The following is a 20,094-nucleotide window of genomic DNA, read 5'->3' on the forward strand; positions in this document are numbered from 1 at the left end:
GAAACTTTCTTCAGAAAGGAGTTTCTGTAACAGTCATCCAGGGATCAGTAAGTTTATGCTAGACTGTATTTTTACTCCATCATGGTGCTTTAATATTTAATACCCATCGGTTTCATGGAGTTGCCTTTAACATAATGCTAAAATGCATTCGCTGGTGAGATTGTTTATAAAATGGTAATTATCTTTCAGACCCACTCAGATCTTGTTGACTTGAAGGCCAGTATCCTCTTTTCTGTATGCTCTACACTCAGCCACTGTAACTCAGAGAATCTTGACATTTTATTTGTGAACTTATCGAGGTACATTTAAAACAAATGGTTCCCAGTACCTTTAAGAGAGGATAAGTTCTGTTCCATTTTCATGAGAGGTCTCTACTGAGAGTCAACCACTTAAAAATGAAGAGAAATTAAAAATATGTAAAAAAAAAAAAAATGCTCTTATATACTTGTATATTATTTATCTCATCCTCTGTCATTAGAGAAAAACTATTCCAGTTGTGGACAATCAAAGCCCAGTCAGATGGTTGAGAAAGATAGTAACAACAATAACAACCCGACCAATGAAGAGTACGAGAACTACGATGAGCTGGTGGCCAAGTCGCTGCTAAACCTGGGCAAGATAGCGGAGGACGCTGCCTACCAGGCCATGACAGAGTCGGAGATGAACAGCAGCTCCTCTAACAGCGGCGGCGAAGATGAGGACGAGGACGACGAGGATGGGAGCGAGCGGGGCGGGCGGAAGGGGGATCTGAGCGTGGACCTGGACAGCGACGTAGTGCGTGAGACGGTGGACTCACTCAAGCTGCTGGCCCAAGGGCACGGGGCCGTGCTGCCCGACGACGGCTACCCAGACGAGGCGGCCGTCGGCGAGGGATCGGTGGCTCTGGTCCACCCCAACGGCCAGGTGGAGGAGAACGAGGAGGGCGTGTGCCTCAGCAGCCTGGAGTGCCTGCGGAACCAGTGCTTCGACCTGGCGCGCAAGCTCAGCGAGACGCAGGTGAACGAGCAGCCCATGCCGCAGCACCAGCTTCTGCCGCAGCAGCTCCCGCTGCACCACATGACCCGCTATGACACCTGCCAGCAGGCGGAGACGCAGAGGCCCTTGGAGAGGAACTACTCGGACATGGTGAACCTGATGAAGCTGGAGGAGCAGCTCAGCCCGCCGTCCCGTGGCAGCTACCCTGCCGGCTGCGCGCAGGAGCCCGATGAGGACACCACGTCGGTGGCTTCGGAGCGCTCGGACGAGGCCTTCGACATGACCAAGGGCAACTTGTCCCTGCTGGAGAAGGCCATCGCGCTGGAGTCCGAGCGCGCCAAAGTGATGCGTGACAGAATGGCTTCGGACCAGGCAGCGGCCCGCAGGGATCACCAACACAGCCCCAGGCAGAGCAGTGGCGCCGACGAGCGTAAAGCCCGACTCCACCACGATGGGGCAAAGAGAGCCTACTACCCCAAAGGTAAAACTCACCCACCCAGGAGCAATCACTTCAGAATTAACCCAACTTCAGAGCTCTGCTATTGTCAACCGTGGCAGTGAGGTTTTGGGTTTCAGGTGAAATGGAGTGGTCTAGGGTAGAGCGGGTGCGATATTTCTCTGCCTTCCTCAGAGCTGCTTCAGCAACAATCTTTGCGTTCGGTTTTAGCCTTTGTCTCGGTGCGGCTTCCGACACGTCGTGCAGTGGCATGTGTGCTAGCTGCAGGACTCCTTGAGTGGGACAGATGCGTTGTTCCGGCTGTTCCCAGACACTCAGATCGCCGTGGCAATGACAGCGGTAGCGGCAGCAGCAGCTTATGTTGTTAAAATAGGCCTGCGTGGTAACATCAGAGGCTCGCCTTGTCAGGCATGAGTAATGGCAATCTGCACGGCCCGTTAGGACAGCAAATCTCATCTGCGGGACTCTGTCCACGGCCTATTTCTCCAAATCCACTTCGAATCACACCCACCGCCCCTGGGAGAGAGCCATCCACGCTACGCACTCTTATTATTATCTATAAGAATCTGCCAGACTGTATCGGCATAACACTCCACGGAGGGTCGTTACGGTGCTGAGAAGCAGTGTCATCCTCCGCTCACCTCTCGATACTGCCCAACACAATATATGTCTTGAATTTTTTCCTCCATAGCTTGGAAACTTGCTCGGGCCGTGAAGCTTGCAGTAGTAGCCGGGTAGTGTGGCTATTAGCCAGTCTGATCTAGGGGCCTGTTTTCTTTGCAGTGCTTCTCTTCATATGGAATGATCATCATGTTAGTAGAGTTACTTGTAGAGTACCTAATATAGCACTTTAAACCTACACTCATTTAGAATAAGTCATTTTGAACACGGGGCTTCATCTTTTGGAAACGAGATCATTGTTCTGACCTATGGGAGAGTGTTCAGTGAAGATCATGACTGTTAAGATAAGACTTCATCCCACGGCATGTATGTGTTGTACGAATTAAGGTGCGCTTTTTGCATGGCTAATTTAACTCATCCTCTCAATTTAACAGTGAAACAAGTAAAAGGTCAAGTTTCAGTCAAATGGTTGAAATTCATTTACATTTGTTTAGAAACAACAAAATGTATTATTTAGTCATGCTCCGATGATGATCATTATGGAACAGGAGATGGCACTGAAATGGATTCCAACACAAACCTAAAACACTGTCGGAGGTGCACCTACTGAGTGCGCTTGATTACCGCTGCACAGAGAACAAGGCCGGTTCTGTTGCATTTAATCCTGGCCCAGATCCTGACGCCACAGATCTGTGTCCTCTGCCGGAGGGAGAGGGGTGCCAGGGATGCTTCGTCAGGCCCAGGCTAACTGGCCAGGGACAGCTTCCCTGCCAAACTTGTCACAAGAGCGAGGAGCCTTCAGTCATTTGTTGTTACTCAAGCCAAAAAAAAACTAAAGCCCATTTCTATCCCCAGCGTTGTCTATATATTCAGAGGTACTGCTTGGACAGAGCTCGGCCATCTCATCTAAAGGGCATTAGCCAGTTAAAAGAGAACTGTGAAAAAAATGTAAAGTGGACCAAAATTCTGCAAAAAAATCGTTCCTCTCTGGCACACGCCGAGCGAATTAGATCCTAAATTCACTGCCACGGGGTAGCTCTGGGCATGGCCATTTGGCCCCGAGGTTTGCCCCATCTCACAGCCAGGACTGGAATTTGCCAAAAATGATTTGATACCAGTACCAGTCTTGGCACGAGCTTGGCCATATCCTCCAGGCTCAGTTTAGGGTGGAGAAGATCTTGCCTCTGGAAGAAAAGCCCACACAGGAGGAGAAAGGCCTGATCAGCTAGTCTGATGCAGCTCTGGTCGCTTGGGCCGTGTTCCTCACAGACACTCATAATGAAATTAAACTGCATTCCTGGAACATTAAGTTAACAGGTTTTTCTCCCAGTGCAACAGAAAGAGACATGAAAGCAGATGTGCTTCCGAGTCCAGCCAGCTCTCCTTACAGCATCCTTTTCTTGCAGAAAAGGATGATTGTCTATCAGTAGTGGTTGTCTATCAGTGCTGCTGTCTTCCAAAGCTGCAAGACCGTAGAAACCATATTTAATGTGATTTTGAGGAACAGTTACGAAAGGAGCATCCTTTTCTCTGGAGTGTTTGGACATTCAGGGAAGTAGGAACATAACAAGATGTGTGAATGCTTTCTTTCATGCGAAGATTCCTCGAGAGGTGAGAAAAAAGAGAGCAAGTGTCCCACCCCAGGGTGTGACGGCACGGGCCACGTCACCGGCTTGTACCCGCACCACCGAAGCCTGTCCGGCTGCCCCCACAAAGACCGCGTACCACCAGAAAGTAAGACTACTTTTTACAGCCCACTTTAGGCACTGGGTTTCACTTTCATGCATGTCCTGACTTCAGGTTGTAATTACACCTCCAAGCAGTAGGAGGGTGCTCTTGCGTTTATTTGACGTGCCCCCCCTTACTGTCTGAAGTGCTGGCTGGACGTGTGGCTGGTCAGTGTCCCTCTGGGACCGTTCACACACTTAATGACGCCAGAGAGCAGCTTGTCTTGGGGTTCTGTCACTGAGAGGAGCTGATGAGTCAGTTGAGCTCAGTGCAGGACAGGGTACAGGGAATTTAAAGGCCAACACACTGAGCCGCTCTTCAGTTATGCACTGTGAATAGGTTCATTAGAAGTGCATGAGAATAATGTTCTTTCAGGTTTTTTTTTTTACTTTTGTAGTTGTTTGTGTGATTGCGTTTTGCAACAAATATGCTTACTGCGTTTACTTGTATAATTCAAAGGCAAGTTCACCCAATTATTTGAAAAATGACATGCTTACTTAACATAATATTATTTGTGGAACAGGTAGTTCAGTGTGAAACCTCAGGAGACAGGGCTCAAAAACTGAACCTGGTCCCTACATTTCACATTTAGTGAAATGAGTGAAATTTCTTAATAAATTGGCAAATGTCTTCTTCACGGGGTAAAAACTAAAGAAAAAGGCATCTGTTCCTTTTGGTAATAAAGCTTGTCTTCGAGCAGCATTTCAGCAAGCTAAAATGCACACTTTTACTTCTAGTCGCATATTAGTTCCATTTCTGTGCCACTATAAGGAAATACATTAGCTAGCCAAAGCTTAGCATGCAGCTGTAGGTATAGCTCAAACTGCTTTCAAATCGATTTATATTGCATGCTAATAACACATATGCTCCTTTATTGCATGCCGTGCTTTCACTGCACTACCCGATCGCTTTCTTTTCCACTGCAGTCATCACACTGTTTCCAGTTGGCTAACACCAAGCTCATTCAACTGAATACAAAGCCAGGCTCTCTGTTTTCACCTTGGGTGCTCCTAACCTACACTGTCTCTGGCCTTTTCCTGTCTGTCTTTCCAAAGTTCTTGCAATGCATGAGAATGTTCTAAAGTGCCCCACGCCTGGTTGCTCGGGACGCGGCCATGTTAATAGCAACAGGAACTCCCACCGCAGGTGAGTGGCTGCACCTGGGCTGGGCGGAGCTGCGGGGGGCACACACCCCCCCAGCCTCGGCATTGGTAAAGGATGGGGTGGATGTTAAGAAGGCTCGCACTTTGGGTGGAGGTGGGAGTGAGAGGATGGGGGGGATGTGTGCTGGTGTTGTGTAACCTGCTGGGAGGATTTGGCAAGGAGGCAGGCTTTTTGGCAGCCTGAGACCTAATCCTTTGACCTTTACTGAAAATCACTGGGTTGTGTTTTTTTTTTTCTTCTCCCTCAAATATGAGGATGTTGTGTGCCAAAAATACATAGCTAGTTTTTTAAAATAATATATTTTAATTATTTTTTTAAGACTTATTATTTAGTTGATCAACAACAAAAGCAACAACAACAACAAAAACAATAATAATAATGTTTTGTGTTTGTTTGTGTGTGTGTGTGTGTGTGTGTGTGTGTGTGTGTGTGGTGTGTGTTTAAAATAAAATAAAATAAATCTTGCACATTTTGAACTGAGATATCCAGCTTCTTACAATCTACAACCAATTCCATATACTGTTATTCTTCAATTATTAAGCAGTTATAAGGGACAAGAAGACTAGGGAAAAACTTTACCATCTCCTCGCTGGCACCCTTGGAACCAAATCCACAGGCACGCACACACATTTTAGATGTGTCTCCTCCTCGTGCGTGCAGCTCTGATCTCCTGATGTCACAGACGCAGCCTCACATGGCGTGTTTCCCCCCTCACAGACGCTGCAGGCCATGTTATATGGAACAGCTCCGGTGGGACAGGCTCACAGCCACAGTGCAGGCATTAAACAGGTCGAGATGAGGAAAACAAAACACGTGGAAAGGGGGTGGTGGGGGATCACTCGTGCTGCGTATATATGTATATGAATGTATATAACATATATACATATATGTGTGTGTGTGTGTGTGTGTGTGTGTGTGTGTGTGTGTGTGTGTGTGTGTGTGTGTGTGTGTGCAGGTGCATATACATACATACATACATATATATATATATATGTATGCATGCTCGTCTCTCGGTTGTCATAGCAACTTGGCATATTGACAGCAGTCCTTCTGCCTGCCTGTCACCACATTTCTGCCGCCAGCTGGGCAGAAAGGCGTTAACGGGAGGGCTCTGATTCGCAGAAGTTTCATGCGTGTGTGAAATTGCGCGGCTGTAGTTGATGAGAGCACGTGCCCTTGTGTGATATCGCCTGGTTCATTTTGTTTTTTCTTGTTTTTGAGAATGATGGAACTGTGTGTGTGTGTGTGTGTGTGTGTTTTCATGCATGTGAATGTGTTTGATCATGTTTTATGAGAGCAATGTTTTCGAGAAAGTAAAAAGAAAATCTCACAGTGATAGCATGCACAGGAATGTGAAGTAATAGGGAGAGCGAGAGCGCTGGGATGGGTGATGGGTGATGGGTTAGTCGTGGCGTGGAGAGTGAGACGGCTGGGGTGGTGATTGGCTAGTCGTGGCGTGGAGAGTGAGACGGCTGGGGCGGTTATGGACTAGTCATGGCATGGAGAGTGAGACGGCTGGGGCGGTGATTGGCTAGTCGTGGCATGGAGAGTGAGACGGCTGGGGTGGTGATTGGCTAGTCGTGGCGTGGAGAGTGAGACGGCTGGGTTGGTGATTGGCTAGTCGTGGCGTGGAGAGTGAGACAGCTGGGGTGGTGATTGGCTAGTCGTGGCGTGGAGAGTGAGACGGCTGGGGTGGTGATTGACTAGTCGTGGCGTGGAGAGTGAGACGGCTGGGGTGGTGATTGGCTAGTCGTGGCGTGGAGAGTGAGACGGCTGGGGTGGTGATTGGCTAGTCGTGGCGTGGAGAGTGAGACGGCTGATTTCTAACTGTATTATCCCACTCTTCTTCTCTGAGACTGCAGGGGCTAGACATGAGGATCTCTCCGGAGCCACTAATACCCAACAGATAGCTGCAAAGCTGTGCCTACATGCTGTACAACTGGGCCATAGGAAATGCATAATTTATACATAAATATCCCTTTGTACCCTGCACACACACAATGGTTTTACAAACACAAAAGAATGGTCTTAATTTGACTGGCACAAACTCACCCCTTTTTGCTTCTATTAAATATTCCTTTAAATCCTACTGTTTCTTGAATGTGTGTGTGTGTGTGTGTGTGTGTGTGTGTGTGTGTGTGTGTGTGTGTGTGTGGGTGGATGGGTGTCTTGCACACTGGAGGGAGCGCTAACACTATAATTATTGCCTTGCCGGTGTTACAGTCTCTCTGGATGCCCCATAGCCGCTGCTGAGAAGATGGCTAAGGTTCAAGAGAAGCACCAGTCATGTGACGGCCCAAAGTCCAACCAGGCATCCGACCGCGTGCTGAGGTAGTGCACCCGCCTCTGCTCCACCTGCATACACTCCCTGCCACACGATCCTACCCATTACTGCACTTAGCACAAGAACACATCTAATGCACAAATGAACAAATACCATTTGTGTAAAAACACATCAATGACAGCGATCACATTTCTTTGCATACAGATATTTTAAAAAACAGAAATCATGTGATTTCACAGTTTATTGGGCTTTAGATTCTTTACTCACAAAGTACTGGTCTTGGGGAAAAAATCCTAGGGCATAGATAGTTCCAAACGGCATTATCCGATTAACTCAGTGTGAAACTGAATATACACCGAAGATACTAAAATTTACAGGATAGCAGTATGGATCTAAAACCGTATCCTGAAAGCACCATTTCACACCTAGTTCGACTTCAGTTCCAGTTAGCTTGGCCTTGCATCAGTTCCAGTCATGCCCAGGCTGGGTTTCCTCCCCCCGTCTCTGTCGATGGTATCTTCCAGGCCTATGTGCTTTGTGAAACAGCTGGAGATCCCACAGTACGGTTACAAAAATAACGTGTCTACCAGCACACCTCGCTCCAACCTGGCTAAGGAACTGGAGAAGTACTCCAAGACCAGCTTTGACTACAGCGGGGGCTACGACACCCAGCCCCACGCCTACAGCAAGCGCTCCCTTGCCCAGAAGAACCACGGACGGGATACCTCACCCAGGGGCTACGACGGTGAGTGCACACTGTTTGCCCTCCTTTGAGAGCTTAGGTAGACAACATGTCCACTGAACTGAGGATTGTTGTTTCTCTAACTGGGGTAACAGCTGGATCAGTGTGTTCATTTATCACCATCAGTATGTTCATTTATCACGATAAAATTTTGTTAAAACCTGATCAGGATTTAACCCCTTAGCCATTCATATGGAACATTTCAGAACTCCTCAGGGTCCTTCTGATGGGGGTCTCTGTATCATATCTCTGCCAAGACATCCAGAGTTTAATGGCAAGTTCACAAAAGCTTCAGACTAAGGTGTTTTGCCAGGAGTTGGAAAGTATCCCAGATGTTTTGGTGAGCTACAGTGAAGCTAGTGCCAATTCAGCAGTACTGGTCCGCTTCTTCTACATTCTGTTGCCTGTTTCAGAGCAGTTGGTTTCTGGTCTACAAGAGAAGGAGCTTGTGCCCAGTCTCAGTTGAGTGGTGTTTTGCATGACTGTCTGAGATTTTAGGTTAGGAAATGACCTCTGGGGTAACTTGTGCTCCGTTTCACTGTCGGGAAGTGCAGTCAAACAGTTAATTACGACAAATTAACAGGCAAGATATGCTTAAAAATGAGAATTCCCAGGTTAAACATGTACAACTGCATGTTTGGGTTTTGCTGCTTCCAGGACAGAGATCACTTAGAGAGCCATAGATGTTTAACCTTGGCAGAGCTCAGATAAGCTTTTCTTATGTTGTTTGACTTCCTTTTTGAAAAGAACTGCTCATGATAGCTCACTTCCTTCAATGGCACAATGGAACAAGCAGTAGCCACCAGCCTGAGTCCGTAGTCTGGGACCAGCGGCTGACAGAAGGTTCTTTAGTACGCTTTCTTGCATTCACTGCAAATTCTGTAAATACAAAAATGGACCAGTTCATATTCAGTTTGTGCTGTGATGTGTGAATTGTCAAACTGGAATTCTTGGGTATATTGCCTATTACGCTGATGATTCTTTTTGAATCATTTTAAAACTCAGTCTTCCTTAAAAGGATTTTTGAATTGATTACTGCATTTACACCTTTTTTCTTTTATTGGGTCGCAGAAAAAAAAAGGTAAGTGAGAAAGCTTATGAGCTTCAGCTTTCTCTTCACAAGAGCAAATTGGGTAAATTGATAGAAACATATCCCATGAAAAGTTGTGGCAAATGTTGTGTTTTGGGCAAATTATTTATTGTATATATCTAAAGACCATTCATGATTCTGATTTGCATTGTCCTTGTCAGACAAAAGACAGCTTATTACCGTAACCAGAACTATGCCATATTAGCTTGTATTTTTAAAGCAACGGCTTGTTCAGAATATAATAATGGATAATATTTTTCCTGAGGTTGGTTTTTATGTTTTATTCTTCATAAGAGTATTTATTTTTTCCATTATTCTCCCTACTGTGCAAAATGCTTTTAGTGAAGGTTTTATATTTTCTGCTATAACAATGTGTAGCCCTCTGTTTGAAATGTAGACATACTGTCACACTGCTCTCTCTCTCTCTCTCTCTCTCTCTCTCTCTCTCCCTTTCCTCTCTTTCTTTCAGACTCATTTGCTCTCAGCATTCATCATGGAACATCAGATCATCCAATAAGCGAGTCTTGTAGGTGTCTATCTGCCTATATATCTGCCAATATATTTGTTTCTATCTATCTATCTATCTATCTATCTATCTATCTATCTATCTATCTATCTATCTATCTATCTATCTATCTATCTATCTATCTATCTATCTATCTATCTATCTATCTATCTATCTATCTATCTATCTATCTATCTATCTATCATTCTGTCATTCTGCTGTTAATCTGTTTACCTGTGTGGGTAGGTACACCTACATTCTTGCATACATTACCCTATATATCTCTGATAGTAAGTGTGTGTGTGTGTGTGTGTGTGTGTGTGTGTGTGTGTGTGTGTGTGTGTGTGTGTGTGTGTGCGTGTGTGCACGCTTTGGGGGGGGCGGTGTGTGTGTGTGTGTGTGTGTGTGTGTGTGTGTGTGTGCGCGTGTGCACAACAGCAGCCAAGCGCTACTGCAAGACCTCGAGTCCAGCCAGCAGCACGACGAGCAGCTACGCACCCAGCAGTGGCAGCAGCGGTGGCAGCGGTGGCAGCAGTGGCAGCAGCCTGAGCTGTGGGGGTGGCAGGGCCGGTAGGGGAGGGGGCGGCGGCAGCAGCGCCAGCAGCACCTGCAGCAAGAGCAGCTTCGACTACACACACGACATGGAGGCAGCCCACATGGCTGCCACGGCCATCCTCAACCTGTCCACGCGATGCAGGGAGATGCCCCAGGGCCTGGGCAGCAAGGGCGCCGAGCTGCTCGCGCAGGTCAGTGCACTCAGTCTGTCTCTCTCTCACACACACGCATGCACACACATATGCACACACATTTATACAGGCGCAAACAGACACACATGCTCCCACACACAGAGGCACATGACCGTACACACATGCGCACACACACACACACACAGACACACATGCAGACACATGACCACACACACACTATCTATCTATCTATCTATCTATCTATCTATCTATCTATCTATCTATCTATCTATCTATCTATCTATCTATCTATCTATCTATCTATCTATCTATCTATCTATCTATCTATCTATCTCTTGCTCTCTGGCACTCTCTATCTATGTTGCTTTGCCTTCTCTGTATGGTTCAGGAGGTTTGCTGCTCGTCTGTTCCTGTGTGCTGGAACGCTGCTGGCTTTCTTTTTCTGCTGGCTTTCTGCTGGCTGCGTGGTTCCATGCCTCGTCTGCCTCGCCTCTGTGTTGGTGGTGGACGGCATGGTAGCAGCATGTGCAGGGTGCAGTGTTGCTCAGGTGTTAGGGCCACTTCTGCCGTACATGCCGAGCTCCGCTTTGTGGGTTGTCATGTGAGCTTAATGACGTGAGCAGCTCCTGATTGCTTTAGTGACACATCGATTGAAGAGATTATCTGAAAGGTGATAATGGGAGCGTAAGCAGCAGCTGACAGCAAGAGCAGAACTGATGCGGCATCAGCCCCTCCCCTCTCTCTCTCTCTCTCTCTCTCTCTCTCTCTCTCTCTCTCTCTCTCTCTCTCTCTCTCTCTCTCACTCTGTAAGCAATGGGTTGGATCGATAGCGCTTTCAGCCAGTGTTCCAGTCTGCTCTCCCATCGCCTGTTGGGCTCAGTAGAAAGACTGTGACCTCTCTTTAAGGACAGCGGGGCTTGCTGCGGAGGGGAGAGGCCATGCTGCTTCCTGTACTGGGGCACTAGTGAAGGGCTGGAGATGAGGATGCAGAGCAGTCAATGCTCCGCCATCCCTTTTCCCACCTGAGTACTGTCTCTCCACATTCCCAATCGCATGCTGTTCGTTTTATGATCAATTTCATCCCTGTTCCCATGAATTTTCTTCGTTTTCCGCCTTTCACCTACCTTCATCCTCCTTTTTTTTGCTTCTCTCGTTTCCTCCACTGTCCTCCCCTCTGCGCTCCTCCCCTCCTCTCTCCTCTCCCCTCCCCCTCCCTGTCTTCTCTGCAGAGTCCGGGCGAGCGGGAGGCAGAGGAGAGCGGTACGCTGGATCTGAGCGTGGGCCACGCCGGCGGCGTGGGCGAGGGCACTGTGCTCACCCCACTGCAGCCCATGTCCCCCCAGCGCCAGGCGCTGCTCAACAGCCGCTGCTACCAGATGAGCCCGGCCGACTGCTGGGACCTGCCCGTGGACTACACCAAGATTAAACGCCTGGACGAGGACCACAAGGAGGTACTGGAAGGGAATGCCGAGGCTTTATTAAAGTGAACACAGATGGATGGTGGGGAAGTGCTGCCACGGCTACTGGCTGGTTGGTGGCCATATACCAAGCATTTTATTAGAAGAGAGTAATCTGTGAAGCTTTATGGGGTAGCATATAAAGCTGATACAATAGCCATGTCGTATTTTACATTGTGACATATGGTGTATATTGTAATGTGGGATATAAAAACCACAGAGGTAATAAGTTTTTGCAGTGTTATTTAAAAGATAAAAAAAAAAGAACCTTCCCAACAAAAGCACTTCAGTGGCATCTAGTGGTGAAGGAGTAGTATGGCACTGAAAAGCTTCATGTGCCCTCAAAAGTTGTTGAAGTAGTGTAAAAGTGTGCAATAGTTTTCAGGAATCAAAACCAAATCAAAATAATTCACCTTCATATTTTATGCATATTTGAATACACATTTTCTGGACAGATTCCAGGACATGAAAGGAATAAGGTTCAATAGCCAGAATTTAAAACTGTCAAATGTCTAAACGTATTTCTAATATCCCCAGTGTTCCTCATGAAGCCCTGCTCTAGGTGCACTTTTCAAAGCAGATTATATGGTACAGCACAACACTCACCTAAAACATTTAACTTAGGTTTCAAAATGTAGTTATTGTTTCAACATAAGCCACTGAGAATGAGAATGATGAATGCCCTCTTGTGCGTGTGATGACTTACACAAAGAGGGAAATCCGACATGCTTTGGAGTAAAATGATTCAACTGAGAATCAACACAACCAGTTTTGATGAGCAAGATATATGCATCCTAATTGTGCTAATTGTGGACAACTGTTAGCAATTTGTATAGATGTGCTAGAACTTACTCATTTGTATAGGTGTGCTAAAACATTTGCAATCTGTTTGAGAACAAGTATCACTGGAAAGGAGATATTTACATGTTGTTTTGAAAATATTCATTGAGATTTAAGAATTGGGCCAAAGTGATTGATAAAAACTGTAATACACAAAGAGATTTGGTCCATAAGCAGTTGTGTTTTATGATTGGATATGGATCAGAAAGGTGGACTATTATTAGCCTGGGTTAATAATGGTTATTAATGGACCCTCCATTCGCTTCCATGACATCTTCTGTCACTGTCAGGACGAGCTGGACCCTTTCCAGGAGCTACTGGAGGAGCAGCAGTACCAGGGTGAGGTGTCTCTCCCCAGCCCCAAACACAAATACGCCCCCTGTAAGGAGACCAAGAAAGACCTCCTCACGTAAGAAGAGCATACTCGCGCGTCCTCATCTGCTGGGGGGTGGTATTTGGCCGCATGGCGTGTAACTGTGGCGAGTCTTTCTCCCCAGGCTCTCCAGCTGCCAGCTGGCGGATAAAGGCATGCGGGGGATGATGCCAGCGAACACCCAGGATCTGAAGTAAGCCCTTCTCACAGAGTCCTGTCTCCTGTCTCTCCGTCGTGCATGGAGATGAAGTCTTATGCCTGTGTGTTCGCGCTTTAACGCCTGTGTGTTCACGCGTGCAGGTGTCCTACTCCAGGTTGTGATGGCTCCGGGCACATAACAGGCAACTACGCCTCACACAGGAGGTGAACACACACGCGCGCACACACACACGTACACTATAAGGTACACATATACATACTGGTAATCAGTAGGGTGTCTAAACACCGACCTGACAGAGTTTGCTTCCTGCAGTTTATCAGGTTGTCCCCGAGCGAAGAAGAGTGGAATTAAAATCATGCACAAGGAGGAGAAGGACGACCAGGAGCCTATCAAGTGAGTCCAGCCTACCAAGCCCTCCTGGGTTGCCCATGTGAGGTTCACACTGGGCTCTGCTGCCTCCATGCAGTAAGAGATTGGCTGCATTGCTCTGAGCCCATGCTTTCCTGCCTGTTCAGGTGTCCCGTGCCAGGCTGTGATGGTCAGGGTCATGTGACAGGGAAGTACGCATCCCACCGTAGCGCCTCCGGTTGCCCGCTGGCCGCCAAGCGCCAGAAGGATGGCTTCGTCAACGGAGCACCATTCCCTTGGAAGTCGGGCAAGACCGATGGCATGACATGCCCTACGCCCGGCTGTGACGGCTCAGGACATGTGAGCGGGAGCTTCCTCACCCACCGGAGGTGTGTGTGTGTCTCTGTGTGTGTCTGTGTGTGTCTGTATGAGTGTGTGTGTGTGTGTGTGTGTGTGTGTCTGTACAAGAATGTGTGTGTGGGCCTGTGAGTATGTGAGTATACAAGAGTGCGTGTGTGAGTGTGTATGTCTGTGTCTGTGTGAGACTTTCTGTGTGTGAGTGTATATCAGAGGGAGTGCTTTATAGCTTGTGATGTTCATATACGAGTTTTAAATGAAGCTCTTTACATTTATGAGGGATTTATAATTTGCACTGCTGCCTTACGACCCCACTGAGCCAGGTTAGATTCCTGGCCTGGCCGCTGTCTGTGTGGAGTTTGCATGTTCTCTCTGTGCCTGTGTGGGTTTCCTCTGGGTACTACAGTTTCCTCCCACAGTTCAAAGGTGTGTATTTTAAGTCAATTGGTGACTCAAAATTGTCCCAATGTGAGTGTGCTGGTATGTGTGTGTGTGGGCTTTGTGATGGACTGGCACTCTGTCCAGGGATGGGGTGTGTGTGTGTGTGTGTGTGTGTGTGTGTGTGTGTGTGTGTGTGTGTATGTGTGCTGTCCAGGGTTGATTCCTGTTTTACTCTCTGTGCTCCAGGGATAGGCTCCAGCCACACATGGCCCTGAAATATTTTAAAAGATGAATGCATGAATGAATCTATTTAATCTGTCTTATTACATTGACATTGGATGTGGACACTGATTTAATGATTTATGATGTACTGTTTTTGTGTTATGTGCAGTATGTGGTTCCTAATAAAAAGTACTAATGCCCTCTGTAAGTGAAGTCCATGTGTTTCCCTCTGCAGTCTCTCCGGATGTCCCCGGGCTACTTCGGCCATGAAAAAGGCTCGGATGACTGGCGTCGAAATGCTTACTATCAAGCAGCGTGCAAGCAAAGGTTCGTTCCATGGAATCTGCTTGTGTACATAACATTTCCTAACAGAAAATGGTCTTCCAGCTCCCCCAGTGGCAGCAGCGATATCCAACAGGCATGATAATATTATCCCCAGATAGGCGAAGGCCATGCCACTGTTCTGTGACTCTGTGTTTGGACATGTGGTTTTAAGGAAGGTGTACTCCTATATAGGCATAGAGAATGATGAAGAAATCAAACAGCTGGACGAAGAAATCAAAGATCTAAATGAATCAAACAATCAAGTGGAGTCAGACATGATTAAGCTTAGGACTCAAGTAAGACATTCCTTCGCCATCCCTCTCAGCATTCTTCTAAGCAATTCAGCATGCCTCTGTAACCATGGCAACTCTCCCCAACTCCCTCCCCAGATCACCACCATGGAGACCAACTTGAAGTCCATGGAGGAGGAAAACAAGGCCATCGAGCAGCAGAACGACTCGCTGCTACACGAACTGGCCAACCTCAGCCAGTCGCTCATCAACAGCCTGGCCAACATCCAGCTCCCTCACATGGTATGAGACAGGCAGGAAGACAGCGCGGCACCTACACCAGGCACTCAGCGCTGGCACAGAAATAACCCCATTTCTTTGGAAGGGCCTCTGATGGAGGTTCAAAATGTTTCAAGTTTCATGGCGTGACGCTGCATATAAGTCTCTTTCTTGGCCCACAAATCATTTGGCAGTACTCAGAAGAGTGAGTCGTGTCATACTAAATGTTCCCATATTGTATAGCATGAAACCAGAAGTGGCCAGTAGTAACTCGTAGACTAGCTCTTTGTGTTCCCGGGATGTGCGTAACGGGTCACTGATACACCTGACTTTCTCCCATCTGCTTCTTTATGTATGTTGTTTAGTTTCTTGCGGCTCCATGTGCTTATGTGCTTAGGTCACTTCCTTTACTGATCATTCTATGAAAACAGCCTCAATCTAGTGACGTGTTTCTCAGTTGAGTATGAACATGGATGCTGCACCTGCAGATACTCAAGCTTTATCTGCTCATGGTGCTTCATGCTGACTAAGGCAGGGTAGGATTGGACAATCCCTGCTCTTCTATGGCGGCCATGTTGGTAGCCAACTGAAACATGTCCCTTTTGAATATGGCTCCTCAGTTCTCCACCTCCACCTGTGTGAAATGGGATTTCAATCAGGAACCCCTGGGGTTCGTCATATCTCACCACAACTGAACGACTGTTGGCTTTTTATGTGCTGTTCTAATTCTTTACATTCTCCAAATAGGAGTCCAAAGTCCAAATGGATGCATAGTGTTTCTGAAAACCAGCTTTCAACTGTTAGCTACCAATTATCTATTTTTGTAATGTATAGAGACCATTTCTTGAGATCTGCAGCATTTGCGAGAAAGCTTCATGCTCAGCTAATAGTATTCTCTCTACGCCTCTCCCCTGTAGAAACCGGTGCCACTGAAAGAGGCCCCTGTTAAAAATTACTGCTGTTTACAGATGCCCCACAGAGTAAGAGATTCCTTTTCCATAGTCTAACTTTATTCTAACTTTATCCTTCTCTTCACTATCATTTCCTTCCCTGTGGCCCTCCTCCTCTCCGTTACGCACACTGTGGTGTGTATATATCACAATTGTCCATACATGTTATCACGTTAGTCTTTAATAATAGCAAAGAGTGCAGCTTGTGGTTGACATAGTGTATGTGGTCAAGCTGGAGTTACAGTATGAGCCATATTTACTGGTTAAGAATGTTTTATGTTACCAGCCAGACAGAATGACATTTAGTAGGCTGGTGCTTATTGATACTTATTTGCCTTCCATGACACTGCTACCTTTGTGTTTTTATGTCACTAGTGAGTATCAGTATTGCTGAAACACTCATATGCATGAACTTCACCATCAAGGCATGCACTCATTTGCCTTTTATGTTACTGACCATCTCATTATTTTATGAAAGTGTTCAGGACAGTATTCAGTTTAGATGTAGTAGCCAAAAAAGAGGAGCTGTGTATTTCTGGGTTAGATGGATTTGTCTGTAGAGTAGTTGCCTTGCTTCAGAACAAACAGCTGAAAATAGTGTCTTAAATCTCAAATGCCCTGCACATTCTATTATATTCAGGGTGTCGCTTTTAGCTGGGTATTTATTTAAATGAAGCATAGAGGTCCACCCTTCCCTAAAGCCTACCTCTTTCCTGTCCCTTTTCTGTTGTGTTCCTCAGTCTGTGCTAAATGGCTTAGACTAAACACACCAAGTTTATTTGCACCACTGCTTCTCTCTCCGGCCAACCTTCACTGATTCCAATCTGTTCCACAGGAGCCGATGAACGAGCAAAACTTTGATAGTTACGTGAGCACTTTGACAGATATGTACACTCATCAGGACCAGTACCAGAGCCCTGAGAACAAAGCCCTGCTGGAGAATATCAAGCAAGCCGTGCAGGGGATCCAGGTGTAGATCACCCAGCAGCTGCCTGCTTCACCGGGATAATGGATAAGCAAAAAGAAAAAAGAAAAAAAAAGAATTAAGAAACATGAAAAAACATGTAAAAAGTATGGATAATGATTATGATTTTTGCTGCTGTAATTTATTGTATTATCTTGCATTATTTATGATTCTGTTATGCTTTTGAGGGGAAAAAATACATAATTATTTGTTGCCTTGCTTTAAAAATGATTACCAATGGCAAATGTTTTGAGAAACATTCATGTTTTGTACATTTTTCATATGACCTGACATAATGTGATGTACTGTTTATAGCTGCTAATGTATGCACATTTTAGTGTATATGTATTTATTATTGTAAACAAAAACCATCCATTGTTTTAAAAGCTTATTGACAAAAAGGAAAAAATGATGCAGTGTTGACAAGGAGAGGTGAGATGAACGTAAAAGGCAATCAATTAACCAGAGCTTTTCTTTTTGGAAATAAGAGGAATTCAATATGTGCTGTGCAGGTTGTTCGATGGATGTTAAATGGTTAATTTTGTAACAATATAAAAGAACTTCATAGAGGTTTGTCATTTTCCGAAAAACATTTTACAGTGGTCAGTGTGGGCACTCTAATGCAGTACACATTGTTTTTGCACTTTTGTTTGTTTTTCAAAAGGTTGAAAAGGTTACAAATGAACAGACTAAAAACCTTAACATTTTTGTGAAACATCATTACACGGAAACTCACTGGTGCAAATCCCAAGATCGTGAGAGAAATATTCCAGAACTGAAACCATTCTTAATGTATGTTCTGTAAACATGATTCCCATTTGGTTAAGGCCAATCACTATGGAAAATTTTAAGGAGACAATCCAACATAAATTGTGAATTTATGATCGTAAAATATTAGTAGGTAGTAAGATAGCATATCAGCAATATATGACAATGAATCAATCATTTATTTAGATATGGGATGCAAAAGTTCGGGTATATGCAATTTCTTATTCTTAACATCACAGAAAACTGATTACACTTTTTACTAAATGTAAAGTATTAAGTTTTATATAAATCTTTTACTACAGTCATGTTTTCGGGTTTAAACATGAGTGATCAAGTCCAAATGGATGAATGCATATGCATTATGAGTTTTACTTTTCTCATGTTCTGTTTTGCACAAGGACACATTTGTTTCCATGTTTTGATGTTTTTATTTTTCAAAAAAAAATACGAAAAAAAGAATGGCAAGGTGCCCAAAAGTTTGAATGGGAGGGAACATTTTTTTGCAGAGAGCAAATATGTGAATGAATGTCAGATGAAGTGTGTGCTGGACTTACAGGGTTAACCTCACCACCCACAGGTTGTCATTATGTCACTGTTATGCAGCACTTGTCTTGTAGGTATGTCCAGTTACCACGTTAAAAGGAAAAAAAAAAAGATAAAGAAAAAAAATTGTCTCAGCATCAGATGCAAAAGCACGCAACATTTTTCTCTGTCGATGCTGCAAGCATGCAAGATTTCCATTATGGTGTGACATTTCAGAGTACCAGATCAAGGGCAGTATTTATTTACATTTGTGAAAACCCGTGATTCACTGTCACGTTCTTCATTTTTGATTTGTGTCCATTACAAGTCATAAGCACTTTAAGCTCTAAGAATCACAGAAACTCAAGATGCTACAGAAGCTTTTTATAAATTGGGCAAAGATGTGGGCTAATGCTCTATGGATGTACATCAAAGCAGTCAAAGATGACTGTAAGCAATCAATTCCATAGTCAGCTGAAATGTGTACTGGTACGACCAGTTTGCACTGCTGCGTAATATCTAAGGAAATATATGTGCACTCACAAGTTGTAAACAGAAATGCACTTAAACTCACAATAAACCTCCCAAGCTTGGCTCCATTTTGTTAACACTGTTAACACATGTAGGCACACTTCAGGCATCTAGCAGACTGCTAGTAACGCTTGAGTTTAGTGGTTTTAAGAGTTGGTTGTGTATACTAAGCATGATCCTCATAAGATGTTGTCAATGACATTGCAAAAGTGAACTGAATCTGGTTGATGGTAATTAGACATGGGGTTACCATGCCATTACCACCATTGTTTATTTGGCCATTAGTTTCTTTATTTAGGCTAGCTCAGCATTTCTGAAGAGTTCATGCAAAGGTGCTAGTCATTCTCATGTGTCATGCATCCAGATGGGACTGTCATCTCCAAGACTTCCTAGTCCTCTTTCCAAAGCTTTGTGTATGCAGCTGCCAATATAGTAATGCTTCTAATAGACTGATAGTAAAATTTCCTCTCATAAACTATCATTACTAATTCGACAGGAAAAAGGATTTTAAGCACAATTTTGCTGCTCACCTTCTGTTCTAACATATTGTAGTATCTAATTTTAAAAAGTATCTGTAACTATTTAAATAGAAAACACTAACTACAGTATCACATGCTTGAATGCAGAATACTTTTCTTATTACTAATTGTGAATTCATCAGGTTACATATTTTCCATTTGAAATGGACTTCAATGAATCATTTTAAAACAGGATTTTATATTTAAAAGAAACATAGCTTTCTCCTGGTCTCTTGCTCTCTATCTATTTAGCTCTTTCTCTCCCTATTTTATTTATTTTTTAATCACATGGCATGGTTTTGGTTGATATAATACTTTTTGCTGTAAATGTTTAAGATCACAAGTTGCTGTGATATTTCATTTTGAAATTGTGAACTTTGTACAATTTTTATCATGCTGGTGTTGACATCTCTTACTCAATAAAACTTGTGTTGCCACACTGAAGGTCTCTTTTCCTTTGTTGTTCATGGTCCTGAATGGGGCGGGGGGATATCCTGAACGATTGTGTACTATCCCTCTGAACGATAAAAGACTTTTAATAAGAGTTGGAATCAAAGTTTCTGTAATACTTTCCTTGACCACACACCCTCCAGCCTG

General features: G+C 44.9%; 1 protein-coding gene across 7 annotated transcripts in view; it reads left to right on the forward strand.

Moving 5' to 3' along the window:
- myt1la (myelin transcription factor 1-like, a) overlaps window positions 1–19,941 on the forward strand; it is a 41,583-nt gene extending 21,642 nt beyond the window's left edge. For 3 of the 7 annotated variants that reach the window (XM_081717773.1, XM_081717772.1, XM_026999010.3), the window contains 18 exons: window positions 479–1,456; window positions 3,653–3,787; window positions 4,837–4,927; window positions 7,169–7,276; window positions 7,754–7,974; window positions 9,531–9,587; window positions 10,005–10,312; window positions 11,503–11,724; window positions 12,861–12,979; window positions 13,068–13,136; window positions 13,244–13,306; window positions 13,416–13,496; window positions 13,619–13,840; window positions 14,647–14,738; window positions 14,928–15,031; window positions 15,125–15,268; window positions 16,162–16,224; window positions 17,030–19,941. In XM_081717773.1, coding sequence (XP_081573899.1) covers window positions 479–1,456; window positions 3,653–3,787; window positions 4,837–4,927; window positions 7,169–7,276; window positions 7,754–7,974; window positions 9,531–9,587; window positions 10,005–10,312; window positions 11,503–11,724; window positions 12,861–12,979; window positions 13,068–13,136; window positions 13,244–13,306; window positions 13,416–13,496; window positions 13,619–13,840; window positions 14,647–14,738; window positions 14,928–15,031; window positions 15,125–15,268; window positions 16,162–16,224; window positions 17,030–17,170 — 3,218 coding nt within the window. In that variant the 3' untranslated portion in view covers window positions 17,171–19,941. The remainder of the gene's footprint in view (window positions 1–478; window positions 1,457–3,652; window positions 3,788–4,836; window positions 4,928–7,168; window positions 7,277–7,753; window positions 7,975–9,530; window positions 9,588–10,004; window positions 10,313–11,502; window positions 11,725–12,860; window positions 12,980–13,067; window positions 13,137–13,243; window positions 13,307–13,415; window positions 13,497–13,618; window positions 13,841–14,646; window positions 14,739–14,927; window positions 15,032–15,124; window positions 15,269–16,161; window positions 16,225–17,029) is intronic. The other 4 variants (XM_026999015.3, XM_026999017.3, XM_026999014.3 and 1 more) reach the window with 4 other exon arrangements.
- The last annotated feature ends 153 nt before the right edge of the window (window positions 19,942–20,094 follow it).

Source organism: Electrophorus electricus, chromosome 7, assembly GCF_041902795.1.
Source record: "Electrophorus electricus isolate QZ-2024a chromosome 7, ASM4190279v1, whole genome shotgun sequence".
NCBI lineage: Eukaryota > Metazoa > Chordata > Actinopteri > Gymnotiformes > Gymnotidae > Electrophorus > Electrophorus electricus.